Source organism: Toxorhynchites rutilus, chromosome 2, assembly GCF_029784135.1.
Source record: "Toxorhynchites rutilus septentrionalis strain SRP chromosome 2, ASM2978413v1, whole genome shotgun sequence".
Classification (NCBI taxonomy): domain Eukaryota; kingdom Metazoa; phylum Arthropoda; class Insecta; order Diptera; family Culicidae; genus Toxorhynchites; species Toxorhynchites rutilus.
The window spans coordinates 66,841,214-66,867,970 of NC_073745.1; the positions used below are offsets into that span (position 1 = coordinate 66,841,214).

Sequence of the window (26,757 nt, forward strand, 5' to 3'; positions counted from 1 at the left end):
GGATGTAAAACACACAACGAAAAGCAAAGGAAGAACGAACGAACGAACGAACGAACGAAAAAAATTCAGACAAAGATGGATAAATTCTTTTGCTTTCTTTTGCGCCTACCTTTCTAATTTATAACGAGCCGTAACATCTGTTTGTCAGGTAATAAAATATACTAAAATGCACTTTTTTCGTTGCTCCAGGTACCGAGAAAAGGACAAGGATCCGCTGGGTTTGGGCAGTGGCAGCGGCAGCGGCAGCGGCATTGGTGGTGGATCCATCGGTGGAGATGGCCTTGGCAGCCTTGGGGGTGGGGGCGTTGGCGGCCGGGAACCTCACCACAACCAGCAGCAGATCAGTGCCAACCATCGGAACTACGAACTCGATCTGGAGCGGGACCATGTGCTGCCCACGTCGGCCCCCAACGCGGAGATCCTCAAGAGCAACAGCAACCCGACCTATCCGAATCCGAACCGGCACCACGGGCACGACCGGCATCGGCACTTCAACTCGACGCCATATCCGCATGGTGAGTTGTCATTTGCGTTTTTTTCTTGCCCCGTTGTTTTATGTTTTTCATGTTCGAGTGGGTTAGTACCCATCCGTGAGGGTCACGCGAGACGGAATGTAATTTGAGTAAACGACCCATCATAAACATGTGTCAAAAGTGTACGTTTGTCGTCAAAAGTCGTCGTAAACATCGATTATTTTGGATTCATGTGTAGAACAATATGTAAGAACGGTTGAACCACAAACTTTCGAAAAACTTCTCTATCGTTTTTTTTTGAGACGTTAAACGGAAACGTTGGACAATCCCTACCTTGGAGCTACGACACGTCTGTTGAGTTATTTATGATATTACTGTAATATAGAACAGCCCTACCTTCAATATCGGATTAAATCCACAACAATATTCGCAATCATTTGATTTGGCATTCGTCGAGAAATGTCTTGATTCTAGTGATTCTCAGAAAACACAGAGAGCACAAAATTTATTGTTGTTGAGTCAATAGTGGTAATTTGACTTTGCCACCTGAACAACACAATCCTGGTGTATCCTTATGAAACATTAGACGAATTTCATGCCAACTCGACTGGCAGCACCATCTCAGAAACCGTTGTGGGTGTAAACACATGGGTCTTTTAAAAAACTTTGCATACTTAAAATATCAAAAAAAAAAAGCATTGGACTACTTTTTGAAAAGGGCCAACAAATTTTTCATGATTTTTTATAAAAAATTGTAACTTAAAAACTATGATACCTGCAAATTTTGGTCAAAGAATGAAATGTACGAAATTGTTTAAAATTTCATAAAAAATACCAAAACTGGTTTTGGCAGAAAAAGAAATTATTTCAAAAATTAAAACTCATTTTTCTGAAAACCGTATTTTTTCAATTCTGTTATGAATGAATAGTCCATACAATTTCCAATAAGTCGTCCATACATCGGGAGAAGGACACTTTTACAGGGAAAAAGTTTTTCTAACAACAACTTTTACATTAAACATTAATAGTATTTTTATAAAGAAAACATGAAAAAGTTGTTTTTTTTTATCCCATCCGTTTATTAGGCTCATTTAGCAATTCAGCTGTCACAGAGCCGAATTTATTCGTATACATTTTTATGTTAAGATAACTATTGTTGTATATTATTTATGCTTAAGATTCGTATCCATCGAAAAAGTTGTTGTCTTTCTCTGTGAAGGTGCTCATCTTCCTATGTATGGGTGACTTGTTGGAAATTGTAAGTGCTATTTATATCTATTTTACCAGAATTTAAAAAACTCATGTTTTCGAGAAAAAATTAATTACAATTTTCAATTTTTTTTCAAAAATTGGTTTGATATTTTTCAAAGAAAACCTTGAAAATACCTACATTTCATGTTTTAACCAACAATTTGTAGATCTTATAGTTTTCAGGTTAATATTTTTCGAGAAAAAAGTGGAAACCAACTCAAAATTTCAAAAAAAAAATCACACAAAATCTCTCAGACCTACAAAATTTTAGTCAAAGAATTAAATGTAGGAAATTATTTATATTTTAATAAAAAAAATATCAAAACAATTTTCGAAGAAAAAAATCATTGAAAATACAAATTCAAAATTCATTTTTTTCGAAAACATGTTTCCTTTTAATTCTGAAAAAATGGTTATGAATAGTCTATACAATTTCCAAAAAGTCATCCTTACATCGGAAGATGGGCACTTTTACAGGAAAAAAGTTTTTCGAACAACAACTTTTTCATGTTTTTCTTTGAAAAATTACTTTTAATGTTCAATTTGTAACATTTTTATATATAAAAATCTAAAAAAACCCATGTTCTTACACCCACAACGTTTCACTGCTATCTGAGATGGTGCTGTCCACGGCCAGTCGAGTTGGCATGAAATTCGCCAATTTTTCCGAAAACTGAAAGCTCTATGCTGTGCTTCTTCCGTGCATATTCCGCGAATGCATTCTGGTGTGAAAAATTTTTGTACGATCGCTCAACACGTTTGCAAAATATGAACGGGAATAACCGGAGCTAGCCAAATTGGCCCATCGTACACTCATGACTAAGTAGTTTCCAAGTAGGTGACTATATTCTATATACTATATTTCTCTGTGATTTCATTATTTTGCTTTCAAAATATTTTTTGAGCTGTTGGAACAAATGTTCGGAAGCATCACTTTTGAATATTCAATACTGGCACTGTTGATTTCATCAGAAAATTCGGTTTCACATTTGACCAACATACAGAAGGTACCCAAACGATTTACATTTGTTTTCATATTTCTCAAGGACCGTTTTTTTTGCATTAACTCCACAAATATTTTTTGGATAATTTATTCTTTGCTTTCTTTCATGCATGAAGACTTTATGCAAGACGCAAGACGTATACAGATCAGATCCCCAATGCACAGTGTACCAGCTTTCTGACAGACCCAGATCTACGAACAGAACTGGACCCAAATAAATCGTTCAGAGGAACATTAACGACATTAGAAACCACCTTTAGTAGAAAGTTTTGGTGACCCTGAAAGGAGCTGATGTTTTGTGTGGTTTGCAGAAGTAGTTGAAGATGGTTTATTGATGATTCGTTTTTACCCTCGCGAGAACAATACACAAGCTGAACATGTTACGCAATTTGTTTCGTTATACAAAGCATTGTTCATCGGAACCCATGAGAATCGACACAGTGCCTCCACTGAACCAATCGTCACCGTTATGCATGATATCTTCCATTCCTTGGATTTTTATCCTAACAAAACCGCTGTCGTGTTATCAGCATTAGGAAACACTGTTGTCTGCTCGCTGGCTGAAGCAACGCTGTGTATTTGAAATCGCGAATGGTTTATTTATATCCAATTGATGGAAAACGAGTTTCAGTTACAATATTTTCGCTCTTCAGAGTGTCCGCAGAACGAACGCTTTCGGAACGCTCCAGATTTCCGATTTAGATTAAAATAGATGTATTAATTTCAAATTTCTGTCTTAAATGTCAGATTCCGCATTAAGATTTAGGTTGGAATTCATAACTATTTTGGATTCAAATTTCATATTCAGATTACAGATACAGATTCTGGATTCCAGATTTCGGATTCCGGAGTCTAAATTCTACGTAGTTATCCGTTGCGTGAGGAACCAAATGGTTCTTTGAAAAAAGCTCGAAATAAGAATACCCAGTGTTGATTGTATTCACTAACACCTACGACAATGAGTTAATGGTTTCCGTTTTGCTGATATGGATCCCTAAATCATGGCATTCGACACACTCTCAAGTAGAGATGGGCGAGCGCTCACGAGCCGCTCATTTGAGCCGGTACGTCAGAAAGAGTGTACGATCCACGGTTCTTTAAAAATAAGCCGCGGCTCTCAAATGAACGGCTCTTGAATGAACCTCTTTTTGAACCGCGGTTCATTTAAGAGCCGTTCATTTGAGAACCACGGTTCAAAAAAGAACTGCGGTTCATACAATAACCGTGTTTCTTTTAAGAGCCGGCTTATTGATAAAGAACAGTGAATCGTACGATCGTTCTGACGAACCGGCAGTGTGGCTTGCGGCAGTGTGGAAGAAATATATGTTTCCCATGCTGCTTTTTAAGCGTTTTCATTTAACTGTTTGTATGTTTGTAAATTTTGACGGGTTACATATTTTCTCGAAACCCCATGAATATGGGTATCTAATGAAAGGACTTGACTAGTAGGACACAGTTATTTATGAAAAATGTAAATCCAAAATGGCCGCCACCCCAAAATGGGGAAATATGTATTTTTTTCAAAACCCCTCAATATGGGTATCTAATGAAAAGACTTGACTAGTAAAACATAGTTATTTATGTAAAATGAAAATCCAAGATGGCGGCAGTAACAAAATGGCAGACAACTAATTTCGTCAAAACCCCATCAATATGGGTATCAAATGAAAGGGCTTGACTAGTAGACCACAGTTATTTATGAAAAATGTAAATCCAAAATGGCCGCCACCTCAACATGGCGAAATATGTATTTTTTTTCAAAACCCCCTCGATATGGGTATCTAATGAAAGTACTTGTCCAGTAGGACACAGTTATTTATGTAAAATGGAAATCCAATATGACGGCCGTTATAAAATGACAGACTACATATTTTGCCAAAACCTCATCAATATGGGTATCAAATGAAAGGACTTGACTAGTAGAAAACTGTTATTCGTGAAAAATGTAAATCCAAAATGGCGACCGTTACGTAATGACAGACTACTTTTCTTTTGAAACCTCATTATATGGGTATCAGAAGAACGGGCTTGACTAGTAAATCACAGTTATGTATGATAAATCCAACCCGCATATGGGTATCGAATGAAATGATTTGACTAATATCATATAGTTATTCATGAAAACATTCCATTCGAAATATTTTAAAAACGTTTGGGATACAAAACGGGGAGGAAACTGTGTCGTTATCGAAAACTGCTATATTCTCCCGACTGATAATTCGACATGATCAACATTCTATGGATCAAGTGAAATCAGTTCTAGTGATTGCAAAAAAGCTCTGTATGAATTGATTTCGGAGCTGGTAAAGCGATCTACAAATCTTGAGTCAGACGAATTAGTAGCCTAACAAATACTGCTAGATCCTCGCTTCAAGCAGCAAGGTTTTGGGGATAACAGAAAGTACAACTATGCACACCAGTCGTTGATAAGGATGCTAAAAATGACATCCATGGAATACACACCTACGAAACTACCACAAATCGTTGGTGATGAAGCGCTGTCATCTGAATGGGAGGAGTTTGGTGCATTGGTTGGCAATCTTCGATCCTCACATGATCCAAAAGCTGCTGCAACATCTATTGTAGATCCACATTTGCTGAGACTAAGCGACCCTTCGTTTTGGTGGAATGAAAGAAAATTTATCTCTCCGCGGCTCTATCTTTTTGAAAGGGCTACGGTGTGATATGATGTGATATGTTGTGAGCAACGGAATGTTTTCATGAATAACTATATTATATTAGTCAAATCATTTCATTCGATACCCATATGCGGGTTGGATTTATCATACATAACTGTGATTTACTAGTCAAGCCCGTTAATCTGATACCCATATAATGAGGTTTTCAAAAGAAAAGTAGTCTGTCATTTTGTAACGGTCGCCATTTTGGATTTACATTTTTCACGAATAACAGTGTTCTACTTTTGAAAATATTATGTATTCCGGCGACTTCAGTACCATGTGAGCGAGTTTTTCCGAAATCAAGACAAGTTTGCAGTGAAAGATGTAGTCGACTTTCATCAGATAACATTGAAAAGATAATGTTTATAAATAAAAGAAATAAAAAGATCATTGTGATGGAAATATATCAGAGAAAACCTTCAGTAAAGTAATATTTTTACTTTCTCTGCACTGATTATTGTTTTAAACCTTATTTTTTACGTCTTCCATTCTTTACATACCCGAATAAACCAATTCTTAAAAAGAGCCGTCGAGCCGCTCAAATGAGCCGGCTCTTAACATTGAGCGCACGGCTCTGAGCCGCTCACTGAAATGAACCGTTTTGCCCATCTCTACTCTCAAGGCATTCTACAGCAAGTTTATCTTTTCGGAATTCCCACATAATTATAAGATATACACGGTCATTTTACTGATAATCACGTTCCAGAAGAAGGATGACATAACAGAGCTTAGAAGTCGAAGTCAGCATCTGAATTTGAATCTTTGTTTGAACTTGAATTTTAATCAAGAAATTGAAATCTGATGATCTGGAATATGTCTTCAGCAATCTGAGTATTAACCCAAGATATGAATCTAGAATCTAAGTTTGAGCATGAACCAAAATTAGGGTCTTTAATCCAGAAATCGTAACCGGAAATCCGAGTTTCTGAGTTTAGATTTTGGTAAAGTTATAATAAAATTGCTAATTCATCGTTTACAAATCCTTGTTAATAATAACATATCACTACCAAAAATAATTTTCACATCAACTTACTTACAGAAATAAGACCCACTTCGTTTGAAATTTCCATGTGCTTGAATCTCTAGTTTGAAATAGTTTTTTTTTAGTTTTGGAACTCCGGATTCTGGATTCAAACTCCGTATTCCAATTTCGCTTATTTCTCGAATGGAAAATACACAGCTCTAAATTATCCTGAACTTGATTTTCTATATGGGTTCAGATCCTGATCCAGAAATTCATATTTATATCTAAGATTCCGAAATAATAACATTCAGATTGATAATTGTGAACGCTGCAGAATTTGTTTCTGTTTTCTTTCCCATATTCAGATTCAGAGAACTCATTTATTTTTCACTCTGTTCACCACTAGGTTTTTCAAGACTCTCAAAAACGAAGTCCACATGAAACAAAAGTCGTATGTTTGACATAATTCGTTTACCATGGAGCAATTCCACAATAAATCATCGTAAAAAACGGCCAATTTTGACGTGACCCTCTCCGATTTTTTTAAAACCTTTGTACATACAGTGGCAGTCACCCAAAATCACAATTCCCATTATCATATGACCAATTTTGATTACGACTGATTTTGTATAAGGGTGTATGCAGAAAAATAGACCTTTTTACCAAAAATCGTACGTTGAAATCAAGATGCCTGATTAAAATATATATATATATATATATATATATATATATATATATATATATATATATATATATATATATATATATATATATATATATATATATATATATATATATATATATATATATATATATGAAAAATATGATTTTTTGAAAATCATTGAACTATTTGAGAAAATAATATTTTCAATACGCTGTTAAAAATATTACTCAAAAATTAAATTTTATGTGTAGAGCTTTAGAATCTTAAAACCCTTCGATAATTTTTATTATATTTTTTTAGAAAATTCATTCAATTCAACATATTTGACATATAGTGGGGCGATGTCGGACTCCTAAGATGGAGATATGATGTTTTTTAAATTTATGAAATTTCAATACTATTTAGAAATCGTTACAATTTAAGAAAAGTAACATGGAAAATGAAATCTATATGTGATTTCGATCGAAAACTATATATAATGTTTTATCCTAGGGCGAATCGTTATCGAGTGTACAGTTTATCATGTAGAATCACATGTAGATTCCATTTTTCAAATTTCCTTTCCTGCAATGTGACAGTTTCTCAAAGTATTGAAATTTCATAAATTTTTAAAAATTTCTATCTCCATTTTACAGAGTCCGACACAACACCACAATATGTCAAAATTTGTTGAATTGGAAGAGTTTTCTAATAATGTATTATAAAAATATCAAAGAGTGGGTTTTTTAAGATACTAAAGTTTTGAACATTAAATTAAATTTTTGAGCAATTTTTTTCTAAAGTGTATTTAAGATATATTTTTTCCGGTGTAGTTCAATGATTTTCCAACAACATTACCTTACATCATATTTTAATCAGACATCTTGATTTCGTGTTACGATTTTTCGAAAAGAAAGTTCCATTTTTCGGCATACGTTCTCATGAAAAATCAGTCGTAATCAAAATTGGTCATATGATCATGAGAATTGTGATTTTGGGTGGTTGCCACCATGTGTACAAAAATTTAAAAAAAATCGAGTCAATGGCACTGATTTGGCGTGGATTTTCTGCATGTCAATAATTAATATGACTGATTACTTTTTTCGGTGAAAATAACAATATAAATCATGCAAATGAAAGAAATAAACACATCAGTGTAATAATTTTTTTTTTAATTTAAATGGATTGAAAACCTTTTCACAATTAGTTTAGCAGTATATTCAATTCTCGATGATTATCCATTCCACTACTGACTACATATTTCCTTTAATTGTACATGCTAAAATATATTTTCCACGATGTGCCACATAATCAAATTATAATTAGTAACAAACACGCTTTTCTGTTAGTTTAGTAGAGAAAAAAAAATGGAATTAGAGTCTTGAAACGGTGTAGACATCTGGATATGAATTGGAATTTTTATCATCGATTGAATCCAAACTTGATTTGAATTTTAATCTAAATCTGAATCTGGATCTGAAATTTGTAATCTAAAATCCATTAATTACAGTTTTGTATCATATTTTATCTAGAGTCGGATTCGGTAATTCTCAGCTTAAGGGAGTATTCCTTCATATTTCTTTAGTTTAGGCATTCAAGAATATACTCTAGAAAGGTATTATCGAATATCCCATTATTTACTGAGTTAGAACCATTTTAGTGATGCGGTATCTAACCTGGCACAATGAACTTCAAACGCGTTTTTCTCGAAACTAATTTTTTCAAACTGGTGTACACGATATATCAAGTTCTGCTGAACCGATTCAGGTCGAATTTATATGGATACAATCTGCAGGCATTTCTCTATCGCATGAACCTCTCAAAACATTATTTTTCAAATTTTACTAAAGGGTGTGTCACATCAAATTGCATCACGGAAAAACGCTGTAGAAATTTAACTTTTAGGAATTATATCTTCAGCTTTCGCTTATAATCAGATAAGAGTGTATAGATCACGTTGGCCATGCTTCACTGTCAATTTTTCGTAAATTTGGAAAAATGTCGTCGAACGAAAAAGAGCGTCGTGAATTAATCCTGTGCACTCATTTCGAGAATCCGGAGATGTCACATCGGGACATCGGTAAGATGCTGGGAATCGTCCAATCCACGGTCAGCAGAGTACTAAAACGATACTTCGAGAACCTTACCATCGACCGGAAGGTGAAGAACGGCAAAAAAGGATGCACCGTCAGTGAAAAAGATCAGAAGCGCGTAGTTAAGCAGTTTAGACGTGATCAGAGAAGTTCGGTCCGGGATGTCGCCAATAAGCTGAATTTGTCAAGTTCATTCGTCCAGCGGACCAAGCAGCGGGAGGGCCTGCGTACATACAAGGTTCAGAAGGCTCTTAACCGCGACGAAAGGCAAAACATGGTGGGGAAGACGCGAGCCCGGAAGCTGTACACCGAAATGCTGACGAAGCCGCATTGCCTGGTAATGGACGACGAAACCTACGTCAAAGCGGACTTTCGTCAGCTGCCGGGCCTGTTGTTCTTCTCCGCAGAGGACAAATTCAGCGTTCCGGAGGAGATTCGCAAGCAGAAACTATCCAAGTTTGCCAAAAAGTACATGGTGTGGCAAGCGATCTGCTCTAGCGGAAAGCGGAGTGCCCCCTTCGTGATGACCGGCACGGTAAACGGGCAGGTTTACCTTAGGGAGTGCTTACAGAAGCGCTTACTACCACTATTGAAGCAGCACGAGGGCCCGACCATCTTCTGGCCGGATCTCGCTTCGTGCCACTATTCAAAGGACGTGTTGGAGTGGTACGAAGCCAACGGGGTCACCTTCGTGCCAAAGGAAATGAACCCGCCCAACGCGTCGGAGCTTCGCCCAATAGAGAAATATTTGGCGATTATGAAGCAGGCCCTCCGGAAGAACCCAAAAGTTGTCAAATCGGAGGCGGACTTCAAGAGAAAATGGATTTCTGTTCAAAAAAAACTACAATCTGACGTTGTACAGAACCTTATGGACGGGGTAAAGAGGAAGGTGCGAGCATACGGGCTTGGGCTCGAAGTATGAATAAAAAGAAAATGCCAAAAGTTGTTTAAAAGTTTTTATTTTACTGTCTAAAATTTTCTAAAAGATCGGTCTACTGGGCGAATTTCTACAGCGTTTTTTCCGTGATGCAATTTGATGTGACACACCCTTTATTTTAAAAAAATCGGGAAACGTAGGAAAAAACGTTTTAAACCGCATTTCATCAGCATCCGTTTAATTCTTGTTTTGTTGTCAAAAGATAGATGAACAAATAATGATATAATGGATAGCAAAAATATTCTTTGTTTTATTTTTACAGAGCTCAAAAAAAAACGTCCGAAATTCGTGTCCCTACACTAGAATACCCCCTTAATCTGAATCCAAAATTCATTCGGGATTGGTATATAAACCTGAATCTGGATCCGAATTTGGTAAATTTGAACTTCTGTATTCACTATTCACTATATCTGCAAGCTCTGAATGATCTGAGCTTGGGTAGACTGTACAATTCGTAGTTGCTCTCCGTGATTGACCTGAATCAACGCAATAGCACAAAGAACACACAGAATGACGCTTGGGACTAGCAAATCATTCTCGTTGTGCAATTTCGGTGATTCGAGCTTTGAATGAAATAACGACGCCGGCCACGTCCTTACAGTCACCAGGGGAAGGGAAGGAATGTTAGTATGATATTCGTCGCCCGAAGGCCAGAAGGGTCGCCTCTATAGCGTGGTTCCCTAGCGTTTATCATGGAAGGGATAGTTGTTAGTGAGAATGGTTAAAAAAAAATCAGGATTCACTGCGGTAAGTGATGTGATTCTAAACGTGAACTCTCAATTATTCGTCGAAATGAGATTTGAAGAAAGTATACACTCTTATCGGACCGGTCATGCATTTCGTTATTTCATTTTTATAAGTTCCATCATTTTTCAGACATGCTTCCACTGTCACACTAAGGGATCGAAAAGGCTCAACATGTCACTAGATGGCACTCAAATTGTAATTTTATCACAAGCACTTATTTCAAGTTTACAAAATCAAGACACAGGACTCCGACGCTCCAACTCCTCCAACCCGACTCAGTTTGGCATATTTCATGTTTCATGTTTCATGGCATGCGATAAACCCAATCTCCCTCGCCCCGTCCGACCGACCCTCTGCGCTGTAACTAAAGCCAATCTTAATAATAAATGTGAATGGCTAAAACGTGAGCGGCGGCGGTTCGTTTGCTTCGCGTACAAAACGCGTATTGATTTCTGCCATCCGCTCCGCGCACAGTGCTGCCATCTCGCTATCGATTTCTTACCCGATGAAGTGACGGAAGACGGAGAGGGAATCTATGGGCGGCGATATTTTACATCAGTTTACGGCTGGAATTTTAAGATAAATAAATGTTGTGAAAGTACCGTTTTTTCCCGTCTCTCTCTCTCGCTCCGTCGTCGCTATCAACAAACCTCTGGGGTGGCGATACAGAACGCTAAAAATGATGATGATTCCTTCCAATCGTTTGTTTGTTCCGCAAAAATTGCACACGTATTTTCGTCCATGAGCTCATTTTCCCTCCCGAACCCGAGGTGGTGTTCCTTTCGTTACGATGCGTATCGCGCCCAAGGGCTCACTTTTTTTTTTGCGCAAAAATGTGACTGTAACCAAATAAGGTAATAAAGCATAGATTTTAACAACTTTTTGTTTCACTTGCCGTGGTCTGTTGCATACCTAAACGGATTGTTAGGAATTCAATTTTTGAATTCTTCATTTGAATCTCAAATTCGGTTCTCTTAATCCTGAATCATGTACTGAAATATTTCGGTATAAACTTTGAATTTAAATCCTGATTTATTCTACTGAACCAGTATGACATTTTAAAAAAAAGCAGTATGTCCGATAGTACACTCAAATTGTGCACTCGAATTTCCGATTTTCTGTTTTACTTGTGGATTTCAAATTCAATTCCAGTTCGTAATCATAATTCACTTTTTCGATTTGAATTCACATCCAAATTCAGATCTAAATTCATATTTCAAACTTCAGATCCGGATTCGAAAAGCATGTATCAGATCTAAATTCCTAATTAAATTTCAGCTACTGATTTTTGGATTCATTCATCGAATGAAATCCACTTCACTTTCACTTAGTTCGATTTTTTTCATGTTCCAGATTTGGAATTAGAATCATGAATTTGAAATTAGGAATAGGGGTCTGTAACCGATAGCGAATTAGAAATCCGGATTTCGAATTCTAACTCAGTCTCAAGCGCAGATTCTAATTTATATTCGAGGTTTGAACATCAGACTAAGATTCAACGTCCAGATCGTGACTTAGACTTCAAATTTACACTCCATATTTAATTTTATGTCTCTGATTCCAAATTCCAACATTTAAGCCGAGTTCAAATTTTGCATTCGCGTTTAATATTAGATTCCTACGTTGGACCTCATATACAGTTCTTTGAATTTTAAATTAAAAAAATCCGAACGTTGGTTTTAGATTCATATCATTCCCTTATTAGATTGAAATTGTCGACTCGGATTTCAGATAGTGTTTCCAGTGTTCCCCAATTCAAAATTCATTCTTCATTTTTTTCTTCATGATTCATATATGACGAATTTCATGCCAACTCGTCTTAGGAGTTGGCAGCACCATCTCAGATAGCAGTGAAACGTTGTGGATGTTTAGACATGGGTCATTTTAGCAACTTTGCATACTTGAAATATTCGAAAAATAATTAGACTATTTACTTTTTGGAAAAAGACAATTTTTTCTTTTAATTTTTTACAAAAATTTATTACTTAAAAACTATGATACCTACAAGATTCTTGTCAAAAGATGAAATGTAGGAAATTATTCAAATTTTTACAAAAAAAAAATTTGCTGACAAAAAGATGTTTCATTTTCTTCATTTTTGTCAAAAACGTAATTTTTCAAAATTCCCAAGAATATATATATGAATAGCCTTTAAAATTTCCAACATCGGAAGATGGGCACTTTTACAGGCAAAAAGTTTTTCGAACAACAACTTTTTCATATTTTCTTTGAAAAAAAAAACAACTTATCCCGATTTTGTTTATAGACATGATAGCGGCATAATGTATTCGACAAAGTTTTAGATCTTGTTAAAATATAAACTATTGTCGAAGACATCAACTTTCTATCTTTTATAGTTTATGGAATATAAGTAATTTTTGTATAAAGACTCCTGAAAAAAATAATGTTTTGTTCGTAACATTTTTGTTTGTAAATTCTGTCAAACGTTATTGACATGTTTCCAAATAGAGAAAAGTTAGCAGAGCATTTTAAATGCGTAAATTTATACATAAAAATGTAACGAATTGAACATGAATAGTATTTTTTCAAATAAAACATGAAAAAGTTGTTGTTCGAAAAACTTTTTCCATGCAAATGTGCCCATCGTCCGATGTATGGAAAACTCGTTGGAAATTTAAAGGGCTATTTATATCATTTTCTTTCAGAATTTTAAAAGCTTATGTTTTCAAGAAAAATTACTTTTAATTTTCAAAATATTTTTTTTCAATGAAATTTTTTTCGAAAAAATTCTTTGGTAATCTTTAATGAAAACCGAACCGTTTTCCGAACAACAACTTTTTCATGTTTTTCTTTGAAAACATGCTATTAATGTTCTATCCGTTACATTTTTATGTATAAATTATCGCAATTTGCATGATCTGCTAACTTTTCTCTATTTAGAAACATGTCAAGAACATGTCAAACGTGATAATTTACACACAAAAATGTTACGAGCAAAACATTATTTTTTCAGGAGTCTTCATACAAAAATGACTTATATTCCAAAAACTATAACAGCTAGAATGTTGACGTCTTCGACAAAAGTTCATATTTTAATAAGATCTAAAACTTTGTCGAATACACTATATCGCTATCTTGACTTCAAACAAAATTAGGATTAGTTGTTTTTTTTTTTCAAAGAAAACATGAAAAAGTTGTTGGAAAAACTTTTTCCCTGTAAAAGTGCCCGTCTTCCGATGTATGGACGACTAGTTGGAAATTTCAAGGGCTATTCATAAATATATTGTTGGGAATTTTAAAAAATAAGTTTTTGAGAAAATAGAATTTTAATTTTTAAAATAACTTTTTTGTCAGCAAATTTTTTTTCCAAAAATTTGTTTCTATTTTTTTGTGAAAATTCAAACAATTTCCTACATTTCATCCTTTGACATGAGTTTGGTAGGTATCATAGTTTTAATGTTATAAATTTTTGTAAAAAATTAAGAAAAAAAAATTTGGCTTTTTCCAAAAAGTAGTCCAATTATGTTTCGAATATTTAAAGTATGCAAAGTTGCTTAAATGACCCATGTCTTTACACCCACAACGTTTCACTGCTATCTGAAATTGTGCTGCCAACGGCCAGTTCAGTTGGCATGAAATTCGTCATATGATTTCCATATCCTAGATCTAGATCAGATCTATTACAGGGCGGACTCGATTATATGTGATTCGATTATATACAATTTTGGACTCGATTATATACAGTTTGAAAAAAAAATATTTTTTTTACATTTCAAATATGACTTCAAGAAAAAAAGTAACCTCTGAACGTTAAGGTGGAATTCAAGTGGCTATTATTTGTATAGTGGGGTAAAAATCGTGATTTTTGATGATTTTGCTTGAATTTTCACCAGAAATTGTTTATATCGATATTGCAGTGAAACTAAGAAAGCTAGAATTTAGGTGTCGAAGAACAAATTGTAGAGTGGTTTGAGAACTTTAATTTGGTTGATAGAAACAATCAAATTCAAAATGAATTTCTGGGATAAAACTAATAATCACACATTGAAACTTACTAACTTTGAAATTTTCACTTACAAAACAGTTATTTAAATCTACTAATTTAGATGTTTCACTACTATATCCTGTACTAAATTTTCTCATCTTTCAAATGAAGGCAACATAATTGGCTTAAGTAGCGTTCTTTTTAGTGTAGAGCCAGTTTGAGTCAACAGAGGCTGAAACAAAAAAAGTTTTATAACTCTGTCATTGTTGAAATTCGAACATATGCGTAGAAGGATTAAATATGATCATCTATCACCTTCTGAGAGATTCTGGAGAAAAATATGTTTTTCATGTGAGAAAGGTGATTGCTGACTTTAAGGGGATGAATAAAAAATTAAATTCTTCTTTTATTAATAAACGACATCGATATATTCGACATCGATTCGATTATATACAGTGAAAAGAAATCGGAGACTGCATATAATCGAGTCCACGCTGTATTTTAATTCTAGAATGAGATATCAAATTCAGATTGAGATCCTCGATTTCCGGTCACATATCGCAAATGTTAACCTCCAAGCTACAAATTCAAGATCAAGATTCTGATTCCAAATACCTGATTAACATTTTACTCCCAGAACTTTATTTCAAGCTCAAGTTTTGAAACCAAATTTTTAATCGAATTTCGAATTAATTGTTTTCCTTTGCCAGAATAGCTAAGACCTGCGCTTGAGAATATGTGTTGTCTACACAGAGAATAAATATTTAATTTTTTTAAAAGAGAGAACCGATGGAATAAATTCCATTATTAAGCTCATTGAAAATAAGCTAAATAATAAAATTGAGAATAATCAAATAATTGAGATATGCGTAAAAACAACATTTAACAATATTGTGCATTGTGTACAAAAACTATGCAATAAGTTTCAGATTCAATTCAAATTCAAACTCTGTCTCAAAATTCCGTGCTCATTTTGTAGATTTAGGATTCAAATGTTCAGATTCTGAGATCACTTACTCGTGTTACAGATTCTACATTTATAGTTTCAAATGCTAGATTTAAATTTCAGATTGGAAATTCCCAAATTTAAAAATTCGTTTATAGACTTCGAATCCTTGAACCCAATACAGGTTTATATTCCAATGATACCCAAATAATCAATAAGTATAACGTACAGCATGGGATTAGTTTTATAAGCTACTTCAAAGACCGCTTTTGACTGATTGACGGATTCTGATTATTGAATTCCTAATGTTAAAGGATTTTTGATTAAAAATGCTAGTTTCAAGATTCGAATATTAAATCGGTGGTTTCGAAGCCAAATTCATTCAAGATTTCAGTTCAAAATAAAATCTGGTATTCAATCTTGAATTTGATTTTTTTTTGTTCGCGCAATTATTTTGTGGAATCAGCTTCCAGCTAACATTCATACAATTAGCTGAAAAATTGTGGGCTTCTACGATATAATTAAGTTTAATCAATTTAGTGTTTAGTTTGAATAAAACAAAAAAATAAGGTTAGAAACCTAGAAATCGATTGTAGGAATTCATTAGCGAAAACTCTTACTCTACAAGTATAGCAATGAATACATAAAATGAATTTGAAGTTTAAAGTTTACAGAACTGAATTTAGAATCCAGTTTTTGGAACAGAAAATCTAAAATATGGCGTTAGAGGTAGAATTGAATAATAAAATACATTAAAGCCGAAATTCAGAGTCGAAATTTGAATTTGATTTTAGCAAAAATACAGAACAGAACTTGAGATACGAATCGGAAATCAGATTGCCGATTTTGATTGCGAAACTTAAAATAGTGAATCCAAAACTGTTAATACCGTATTTGCGATCGGAGATCTAGAACTGCAAATAGTTCTTGGCATGGATATCGGATTCTGGAATCTGAAGCATAGTTATTTAGCGGCTAATCACGACCAGGATCTGAAATCATTGTCTTTATTACGTCTGCGTTTGTTCCATATTCAGAGCGTTTGATTTTTAAATTCTTAAATCAGAGATTTGGAAGCCTGATTCATTGAAGATTCCAATTTCAAATGGAATCTAAATGTAAAATCTCATTTCTGAAACAGAAAATCTAAAATCTGTGTCTAAAACCCGGCCTTAGTATTAGAATTTTATAATGAAATAAATCAAAAGCAGAATTTTAATCCGGAATTTTACAGTCGATATTTTGAATATAGAATTTTAAAAAACACAGATCTGAATTTGAGATCCAAATCGGGAATCTGCTATTAAAATCGTGAATCCGATATTTAAAATGTCCTATTTTCAATCTGAGATCTGGAATTGCAAATAGTTCTGGGCTTGCATCTCTCGGATTCCGGAATCTCAAATATACAATCTAGTCGAGAACTGATATCATGAGTTTGAATCTCGGCCTGGATCTGGAATATTAGTTCAAAATCTTAAATTCAATTCGAGGATATGATTCTGAATCTGCGTTTTTTTTTTCATTAATTAAATAATATTCATTCAAAATTTCTGTTTCAAATGGAATCTGAAATGTAGATTTCTAGAATCTGTATCTAAAATACGATCCCAGTAGTGATATGAATCTAATAATGAAGCAAATCAAAACCAGAATTTGAGTCCGGAATTCAAAGACGAAATCTTGGATTTGAATCTCGGAGTCAGGAATTTGAAGTATAGAATCGAGTCTAGAGTCTGAATCTACACAAGTATTTGAAATCTTGGTCTAGATTTCAAAATTTTTATAGGATATAAATCTTGTATGCGTTTGTTCCGAATCTGGTTTTAAAATCATGAATCCGTTACTTTAAACTCCGTAATCTGATACATAGAATCTAGTCTAGAAATTAAATCTAGAATCTGAATCACGGGCATGGATCTGAAATTGTAGTCCAAAATTTTGAAATCCTAAAGAATATAAATCCGAATCTGCGACTATTCTATATTCATAGCGTAGAGTTGTGGAATCGATTCCTTAATCATAGATTTTGAAGCCTGATCCTTTTAAGATTTTAGTTTCAAATGGAATCGCGAATGTAGAGTCTCGGAAATCTTAGATTTGAATTTCAAATTTCAAATTTACATAACTGAATTTGAGATCAGATTTTAGAATCTATCATTGAAATCGTGAATTCTAAACTTTAAATTCTGAAGTACAGAATCTAGTCTAGAACTTGCAGCCAGAGTCCGGATCTCATGTCTTTGGAATAGTAAATCCAGAATCTGTATCTATAATCCAATCCTAGAATTAGAGTCTATTAATTCGTTATTTATTATTAATTTATTATCAAAATCAAAATATGAATCCGGAATCCCGAGTCCATATTTTGAACTTAGACTTCGAAATTTACAGAACTGAATTTGAGATCCAAGTCGAAAATCTGCTATCGAAATCGTGAATCCGAAACATGGAATGCCGTATTTGCAAACTGAGATCTGGGATTGCAAAAAGTGTTTCGGGCTTTCGGATTCTGGAATCTGAAGTATAGAGCCTAGTCTAGAATTTACATCTAGAGTCTGAATGTTGGCTGGATCTGGACTGTTAATCTAAAATTTTGAATTCAAGTCTAGGATATAAATATAAAAATGTATATGCCCTATCATAGCGTAGATATCTGAATTCAATAAATAAAATTCCGAAATCTGATGATAAAATCGTGAAACTGAAACACACAATACTCTATTTTCAATTTATGATCTGAAATTGCAGATAGTTCTGAGCTTGGATCTCTCGGATCCTTGAATCTCAAGTATATAGTCTAGTCGAGAATTTAAATCTAGAGTCGGAATCTCGGCCCGGATCTGGAATTTTAGTCCAACATCTTAAATTCGAGTCTAGAATATGATTCTGAATCTGCGTTTATGCCATATTCATAGCTTTGATTCTTGGATTCAATTTTCAAATCAGAGATTTTTGAGCCTGATTTATTCGAAATATCGTTCAGCTTCTCATGTCTAGATATCATCCCTATCAGCGCCTTCGGGTAGCGGAATACATGATCTGTTCTGAAAGTTTTTATGGATTTTGTTTTCCCGTTTTTTATCATCCAAGCTTAAGGATAAAATTTAACTGGATACTAAATTCATGAACTTGTACATTGTATGGTGAGGTGGTGGAGGTCTCTCAAGAGATAATAAAAAAAGGAAATCAACATAAAGAATGGAACGCTCTACCCACTCGCAGGGGGTTTAAAGAGAATCATGTTCATTAGATTGGTTTACGATCGGTAATCCCGAATAAGCAAAAAAATTCATCAACGTGTGTTAAGCGAATATTTTACAGAAATCAATGTGGCAATGTGTGGGTGTTCTAAATTCACCACATCAATCGAGCATACCACCGTAATTGTTTGAGGAAGGTTTTCGCAGAACCGAACCATTCATTATTTTTGGCTCTTGAGGTCTTCTGGTGAGATTACTTAATTGAAATATATTTACGTTATTCAGGCGAACAGACAGTGAACATCATAACAAGTTGGGTAGTTAATTCAAGTACATATGTGAAGAGAAATCAATCCAACCAGAACAATCATAGAATCGAATCTCATTACGAAGAAAATTCAATCAGACCTCCCACTATCGCAGAGAAACACGGTTCACATATTGTACCTAATAGAGATCCTCAGTAACGAAGAGACAATCCCCCGATTCGTCTCAAGGGTTCGAAATGAGTTCCCAAGAAAACAACGCCGGCGTGGTAATCAATTTTCCTTCGCGAAATACGACGCCGTCGACGAGACACAAGAGATCTATTTTAAAAACAACCAAGACCTTTTCGGTTCGCATCTGCCAAACAACGAAAAAAAAATCCCTTTTTCTCATATCATTACATTCGTCACAAGCGCTCTCGACGCTGGACGTGATGCAGACGCTACGACGACGTCTGTTATTACGTTTTGCGTAACTCGCAACGCCGTTGCGCCACACCGACCCCGATGGGACCAATCTTGTTCGGCCCGAGGTGATGATGCGTATCGCCGCCGCCGCACAACAACCCCCGGCGCCATCCGTTACATCCCGACATTTGTCTCTCCGACGGTGCGTGACACGACGACGGATGGAAGCAGGAATCTATTTGCATCGTCGATCACACACATCCTTCCATCGCGTGCGAAGCAAAGAACAAAACAAAGCGACCCGACCCGAAACGGTCATCATGATGATTACTCTCGAGTCCTATTCGTCGAAATACACGCACATTTCGCGTTAAAATTTATTACCCATTCCGTCGTCCGTTCGAGAAATTGATGCTCGCCACGCGATTCTCTCGATGCAGTCATCTTTCTGTTATTCTAATGGTTGTCTTTTTTTTCTCCTCTCATCCCCCTTTCAGGTCACAACAAGAAGGGATTCCCCACGAATCCGATGTTCCCGGGGGATATCCCATCGTACTCGCCACCGTTTCGGGCCTCGTTCACGCCTCCACTGCCTCGCAATTACACTAATCCGTTCGCGGACAAACCGACCCTGCGGGGCACCAACAGTGACAGCGCCATCATCAACACCGGTAGCTACGTGAATCGTCGTCCACTGCCACCGCCCAGCTTGATGCCCGGCCACGAGCGAATTCCCATCCGGCCGGATCTGAACGGGTCGGGAGGGAGTCCCCAGCAGAAACCGCTGCATCCCCAGGACATTGCCAACGGCGGTGGCGGCGGGGGAGGAGTCGGTCTTGCACCTCCGGTCATTGGGGGTCCCTCGAGTTCGTCCCAATCGATCGAGGCGCAGCGCAAGAAGGCGCTGAACACACCCTCGGAGAAGAGCAACAAGCTGGATTCGGCCAAGAGCTACGGAGTGGACAATAAGTTCATGCTGGACGCAAATGGGGGGAACTCCAGTGCAATACTGCCAAACGGGATGCATTTCCCGTCGATTTCAAGGATACTGAGTGGGTCCAATGGGCGCACGCAAACGATTCCGGACGTGTTGCTGCGGTCGGTGACTTCGGCGCCAAGGCCAAACCAACCGACGTTCGATCTCAACCCACCGGTGACATCGCTGAGCAATGCGAAGACGCTGAACAAGGGTAATCAGGGTGATCGGAGTGAGGATGAGAGCGATGATTTCGAGGGAGGGAATGAGAACAGTGGTAGGGATCAGGGCGATGAAGATGACGATGAGGAGGACGATGACTCGGTTGTGGTGGAGAAGGACGGCGGGGGTTTCTATTCGACCCAGGCGCAAAGTGTTCAAACCAGCACGGTGAGTTCGTTTATGCATTTGTCCTCCTCGTCGTCTCCGATTACGCAGAAGATGCCGAATCTGAACCTCAAGTCGGTGATGATCAAGGCGAACGCCAGCGGCGAAGATGGTCAATTAGGTAGCGGAGGATACGCTAACGATAGGAACTTCGCTAGCGACATTGAAGATATCAGCACGTGGACGATCGCGTGGAACATCCACGTGTATCTGTCGGCAATACTGTTCACCATCCTTGCCGTGTACTCGATATTTAAGATAATTTTCTACGATAAGCTAACGCATCTTTTCTCGCAATCGTACTTCATCAGCATCCATCTGATTCTGATCATAATCTGCTTGCTGCGCATTTTCTACCTTTGCTACGACGCGTACAATATCCACTTTAGCTTTAATCTCTTTACCTCCGAGCTTCTGCTGAACCTTCCGCTGACTTTCCTCACGACGACCTTCGCCATTTTGATCCTGTTTCTGTTGCTGAGGTCGATCAACCACAAAACCAACCGGTACAGCTCGATTCTCCGTCCACTAACGATCATGATCGGTTCCGGGGTGCATGTGGGGCTCTGCGTGACCCTCCATCTGGTGGAATCGTACGAAACCCAGCAGTTCTACCACAAGCAGGCCCAGCTGATGGCCAACAGCCGGGGCGGACAGAGTGGCCATGGACCCACCAACATTCAAATCCCACCGCGAGTACTGTCGCTGATCTGCCAGATCATCTACATCTTCATCTGCCTCTCGCTGGGGATCCTCTATCTCTACATGTACCGTCTGTTGAAGCGCATTTTGCACAAGAGCCAGAACTACATCCACGGGTACAACAATTTGTCGTACGCGATCCACATCACGATCGCGACCGCCCTGCTGTTCATTCTGCTGGCGGCGCTGCAAATCTACGGTGCCATCAGTATCAGCTCTCAGACGAAGGTGAAACTGTCGCCGAACAACAACCTGAACGATGGGTCCGCCAAGAAGACCCTGTGGGCTTCGCACATCGAGATCGATTGGTTCCAGTGGGGCTACCAGTTCAGCCTGCGGTTCATTGAGATCGTGATCATCGCGCTGCTCTCGTGGGTCACCGGACTGAAGACGGGAACGTCGAAGGTGATCCAGCGGGAGAAGGACATGGAGCAGCCGAACGCGAGTGGGTTTGCCCTGTTCCCGTGCACTTCGTCCTCCAGCCAGGAGAACTTCGAGACGGACTATCCGGCGGTTTGCAACGCTAACACGAATCTGCACACGTACACACTGCGCACGGGGAAACCGATCTACGACGATAACTTTGCGCTGAACTCGTTGAACTTGGAGCAGAACAGCAACCAGGATTTGCAGCTGGGACCGGGTGGCGTTGGGGGCGAGTTCCAGCGGTCGATCGAGACCAACAGTATGCGGTCGAGTTCGCACAATTACAGTAACAACTACAACGGTAGCCAGCAGGCGGATGGGCACGAGGATTTCATGAACGATGGCGATCAGATGCCGGATCATTACGAGAACCCGAACTTTGAGCTGAAGCATCACCACCATCGGGGGGTGGTGGAATCGCAGGGTGGTGGTGGTCCTCAGTATCACGATATCATAGACAACTGCTACTCGGAACCGATCAACGCGCCACCGTACGATACGAAGAGTCTGCGGGGGGCGGCGATACCTCCGGTGCATATGCCACCGCAGGGGCCGAGGAACTATGATTTCCAGAACTTCGAAAGGCCATCCTTCGAGCAAGCTCCCTCGTCGCAGTCGATTTCGCGGGGTGAGTTCAGGGCTTCGAAGAATCTGAAGACGCTGAAGAATAGCGGTGGAGTTGGCGGTGGCGTTGTCGGTGCCGGCGCGGGTCAGGCAAGTTATGACGGTGCGAACACGATGGGTCATCATCACTATAACCACTTCAACAACTACAATGATTCGTTCGAGCGACGGATTGGGGTTCGGAAGAGCGGTACGCTGAACAACATCGGTGGGATGCATTTCAACCAGCACGTGGGGGGAAGTGGGCGGAACAATAACAACTCCAACTCGTCGGCTTCGTCTTCGACTTCATCGAACAATCGTGGTGCAATACATCAGCAGCAGCTGCAGCAGCAGCAACAGCAAGGTCCGGGCCAGGGAAGACCTCCGCGAGGAGTTGGTCCCGAGAGGCACCTCAACGGTGCTCAGACGTTGAGTTCGTCCGGTCGGGGAGTCCCGGATCATCACCATCATCACCACCACCACCCGCAGGCAGCTCCGCGAAATCTCCCCGGTGGAGATTTTGTACATCCGGGAAGCTTCAACGATCGGCTAGCGAACGGGGCGGATCACCATTCGTCCCAGGACAACATCAACAACTTCGACGACAACAGCAGTTCGGCGAGTTATTACCACAGCAAGAAACGCTCGCGGGAATCCTCCAGCTCGAGCTACACCGGGTTCAACACAAACAACAACAACGGAACCAGTGATCATGGCCCGCAGAACCTGGAACCGGGCGGTAGTTCCTCGCCGACGATGTCCGGCTCGAACGTGCCCATCAATGGACTGAACGGTATCGGTGGGGGAGGTAGCAGCTCGGGTGGATCGTCCAGTGGGGTTCTACCGGGGAAGATTGCCCCCGTTGGCGTCCCCACTGGAGCCGCCTCTGGTGATAGCTCGTCGATGCTGGTCGCCGAGCAAGGTTTCGTGCGGTTCCGGGCCCTCGAGGACCCCACACTTAGCTCGCGAACCAACCTTAGAGATAAGAACAAACTATTTATGAATTCTTAGAGTTTAATGACCGAACGGCAGCTGCTGCAACAGCAGCAGCAACTGTAGACCGATGTTCTTTTTTTGCCTACTCTCTCTTAGATTCTGTTTATTCGACTAGGATTTAAAGCGCAAAGGACAGAACACACAACATTCGCATGTGTCAGCGATTCCCTCCGCCGTCGGGGGGAACGCCAAACTATGAACGTAATTTTCCCCATCCATTAAAACACACAAACAAAAACAAAACAAACAAGTCTCGTTGTAAATAGTTAGCGCGAAGATATGCGGAATTAAGGCGAAACAATTTCAGTCACAAGTGATCGATTTATTACTAATTAGAAGAAGGTAAAAAAACGGCTACGGCTCTTTAGGAAGTAAGGCAGAAAAAAAAACAATTTGATGACATTTAAATAGCTGTGTATAAAAAAGTATATATATAAAAAACACACGCAAGAATTTAAGGTTTTGCTGTGCCCCCCATTCGTTGTCGGCCTACGGAAGCCCGTGTCGCCCTTCGTTGTAAATTATTGTTCCTTTCCCCGTCCCTAGCCAGCAACCCTAAACACATACACACGCGCTCATGATATCCTCGTCTCTTTGGCAGTCACACTATCTCGCTCTCTCTCTCTCGTTCTCTCGTTCTCTCCCACCGTCTCCGGTCTCTTTCGAATGTGTGTATTCTCCCTTCGGCTGTTCTTTCGCTCTCGCAGTGTGCCCCACTCCCCAACTCCTACTCATTCCTGGTCCTCCTCCGGCATTGGTATAGAATTGCAGCAGCGGAAAAAACAAGAATCGGAAACTTTTGTGCTATAATTAGAGAGACTCAAAAAAAAGAGGAACCCCAGAAAGGAAGAAACTGTAATTAACTTGACAGAAAGCAGCTAAGCAGCGCGAGCAAAGAATTTGATTGCAAAGCAAGATTGAAACAGAAAAGAGATGCAACCAATTGTGATGATTTAATCCGTCGTTTCACTTTGACACGTTCATACATAGATACACTAAAACACACATAAACACAATGAGATAAGTGTCGATATCTCGGATGAAACGCTGAATCCTGAAGCGGAAAGTTAACGAAAAACTGACACACAATAGTTAATAGTAAAAACGAGCATAAATAGTTTAGCAAACTCTGAACTGAAACAAAAAAAAAACAGTAAATAAAACAACAGCCGATGATTTCGTGTAATAGTATTCGTTCTAGTTTAATATGGTTTCATCGATTGTTTTTTAAAGTTTTGTATATTTACAACTTCAATTGGTTTTTAAGTTCCCGCACAACGCTTAGGTCCCCCTCATAAGAGGGAGCACTACTTCGAACGTCCAGCAGCTGCAGCTTCGCTCGCCACTTTGAAGAGCGGCTTGTGTCAGCAGAGTCGACAGTCGGAGGTGTGGATTAATCGTGGTCAAACTGTGAAAATTTGAGGCATTTCCCTCTCTGTGGCCAGGAACAAGCTCAAGACTGATATATTAAGAGGAATAACCACTCATCAGCTTCTCATAGTTCATCGTTACCTGGGATGAACTATGAGGAGCTGATGAGTGGTTATTGTAAGTAAGTTGGATCCACTTGAAAGGTATAAACCATATAAAACACCGATTTACATTTCGAAAACGAAAAATTGAAAATAAACTTTCCTCTCAGACGCTTCGTTTCATGCAGGTATATTTCCATAAACGCTTTCCTCTCTCTTGTTATTGAGTCACAATGAACTCGTTCATCAGTTATTTTCGCTCGTAACGCTCGTCAATTCATTTTTGGTTAAGGCAAATGGTTGTTTTAATTGGCGTGGCGAATGAATATAAATCTTCCTCTTCATTTAACTACTCCACCTCGACATGATCTTCGTTGCCCGCGTGTATAATCTTTTTTTCTTTCATGTGTATATGAAGTGAAACGAAAACTTGATTTCTGATGCAGAAAAGTAGTTACACCATTAAATGATGGCTCAATTCTTTACCTACCGTGAACTCATCTACAAATTGTAAATGTGAGAGAAAAACGAATTCAGTCTGAGAGGGAAGTCATTTGAATATGCCGTAAGGCTCATTTTACGGTGAAAAATGAAAGAAACACAGACGAAGCAAATACCGACGAAAGCGCCCGAAGAATTTATATTGTCAGTGAAACTGATGAAAGAAGCGAAACACACTTTCAGGTTGATGGTTTCATAGCCCCTTGGCGAATCTCGGTTGAATATGACTTTGCCGAGCCTTGATCTGAACACTCAAAAACAAACATAAACGACCATAAACATGGAAAATGGTTCAAAGTTTCACTCGTCCAGAACATACTTACTCTGTATTACTTTCAATAATCTTGAATTATGCGCTCCATCTCAGCCCGTTGGGTTTGCACAGACTCATCAGTGACCTTGTAATTTGTAGCCCTATTATGGCTCTTATTTAGCATATCTAATGCCAAAAGCATTTTTAATGCGTAGAAGCTATCAATATTAAAATTCTTAATGCATATAAATATCACTAAAACCGTTATAAACATAAACAGTGCTAAACAAAAAAGCTAAACAACTTGACTAAGGGATATGGAAAGGTGCTTCAAAATCTCGAGTTCAACTGCATTCATGGCTTTCTGGTCTGAAAAATATGGATGTTAACATACAACAGCGGCTACCAGATTTCATTTAGTTTTAATTCAGCCTTTTTAGGACAGATGTGCGAGTATAGAAGGGTAAAATCGTCTAAGAAAAAAAAAATGGAACACACTCCGATCAAAGCAATCATCATCAATGAGCTAGATTGTTATGATTTCAATAGCCTGTTTTCAAAACAATTTGTAAGATATTGAAATTATTTTTTAGTCGGTAAAGAGGTATTAACGTTCAAAACCTAGCACTCCAGCGTCATTCTTACGTTTTCAAAACTTTGAACTTACACCCCGGTACGGAAATGAAAGATGTAGTCCTACGTTAAAAAGACAGTAGATCGGCGTAATTATGTCGCCAAGTGGTTGTGATCGTGTGACCTACAGCACTCGAAAAACTCGACCCATCAATACAGCAATTCAGCGAACTATCTAAACGGCTGAAACGTTACCCTGACTCTGTATAGCACCAAGAACAAAATCGGATGTTCAGAGACAACG

The 26,757-nt window shown here is 38.2% G+C and overlaps 1 protein-coding gene across 5 annotated transcripts in view; it reads left to right on the top strand.

Annotated features, from left to right (window-relative positions):
• Window positions 1-25,886, top strand: part of LOC129770042 (uncharacterized) — a 419,235-nt gene extending 393,349 nt beyond the window's left edge. For all 5 annotated transcript variants that reach the window (XM_055772630.1, XM_055772632.1, XM_055772629.1 and 2 more), the window contains 2 exons: window positions 190-515; window positions 20,059-25,886. In XM_055772630.1, the coding sequence (XP_055628605.1) occupies window positions 190-515; window positions 20,059-23,669 (3,937 nt within the window). In that variant the 3' untranslated portion in view covers window positions 23,670-25,886. The remainder of the gene's footprint in view (window positions 1-189; window positions 516-20,058) is intronic.
• Window positions 25,887-26,757: the final 871 nt, after the last annotated feature.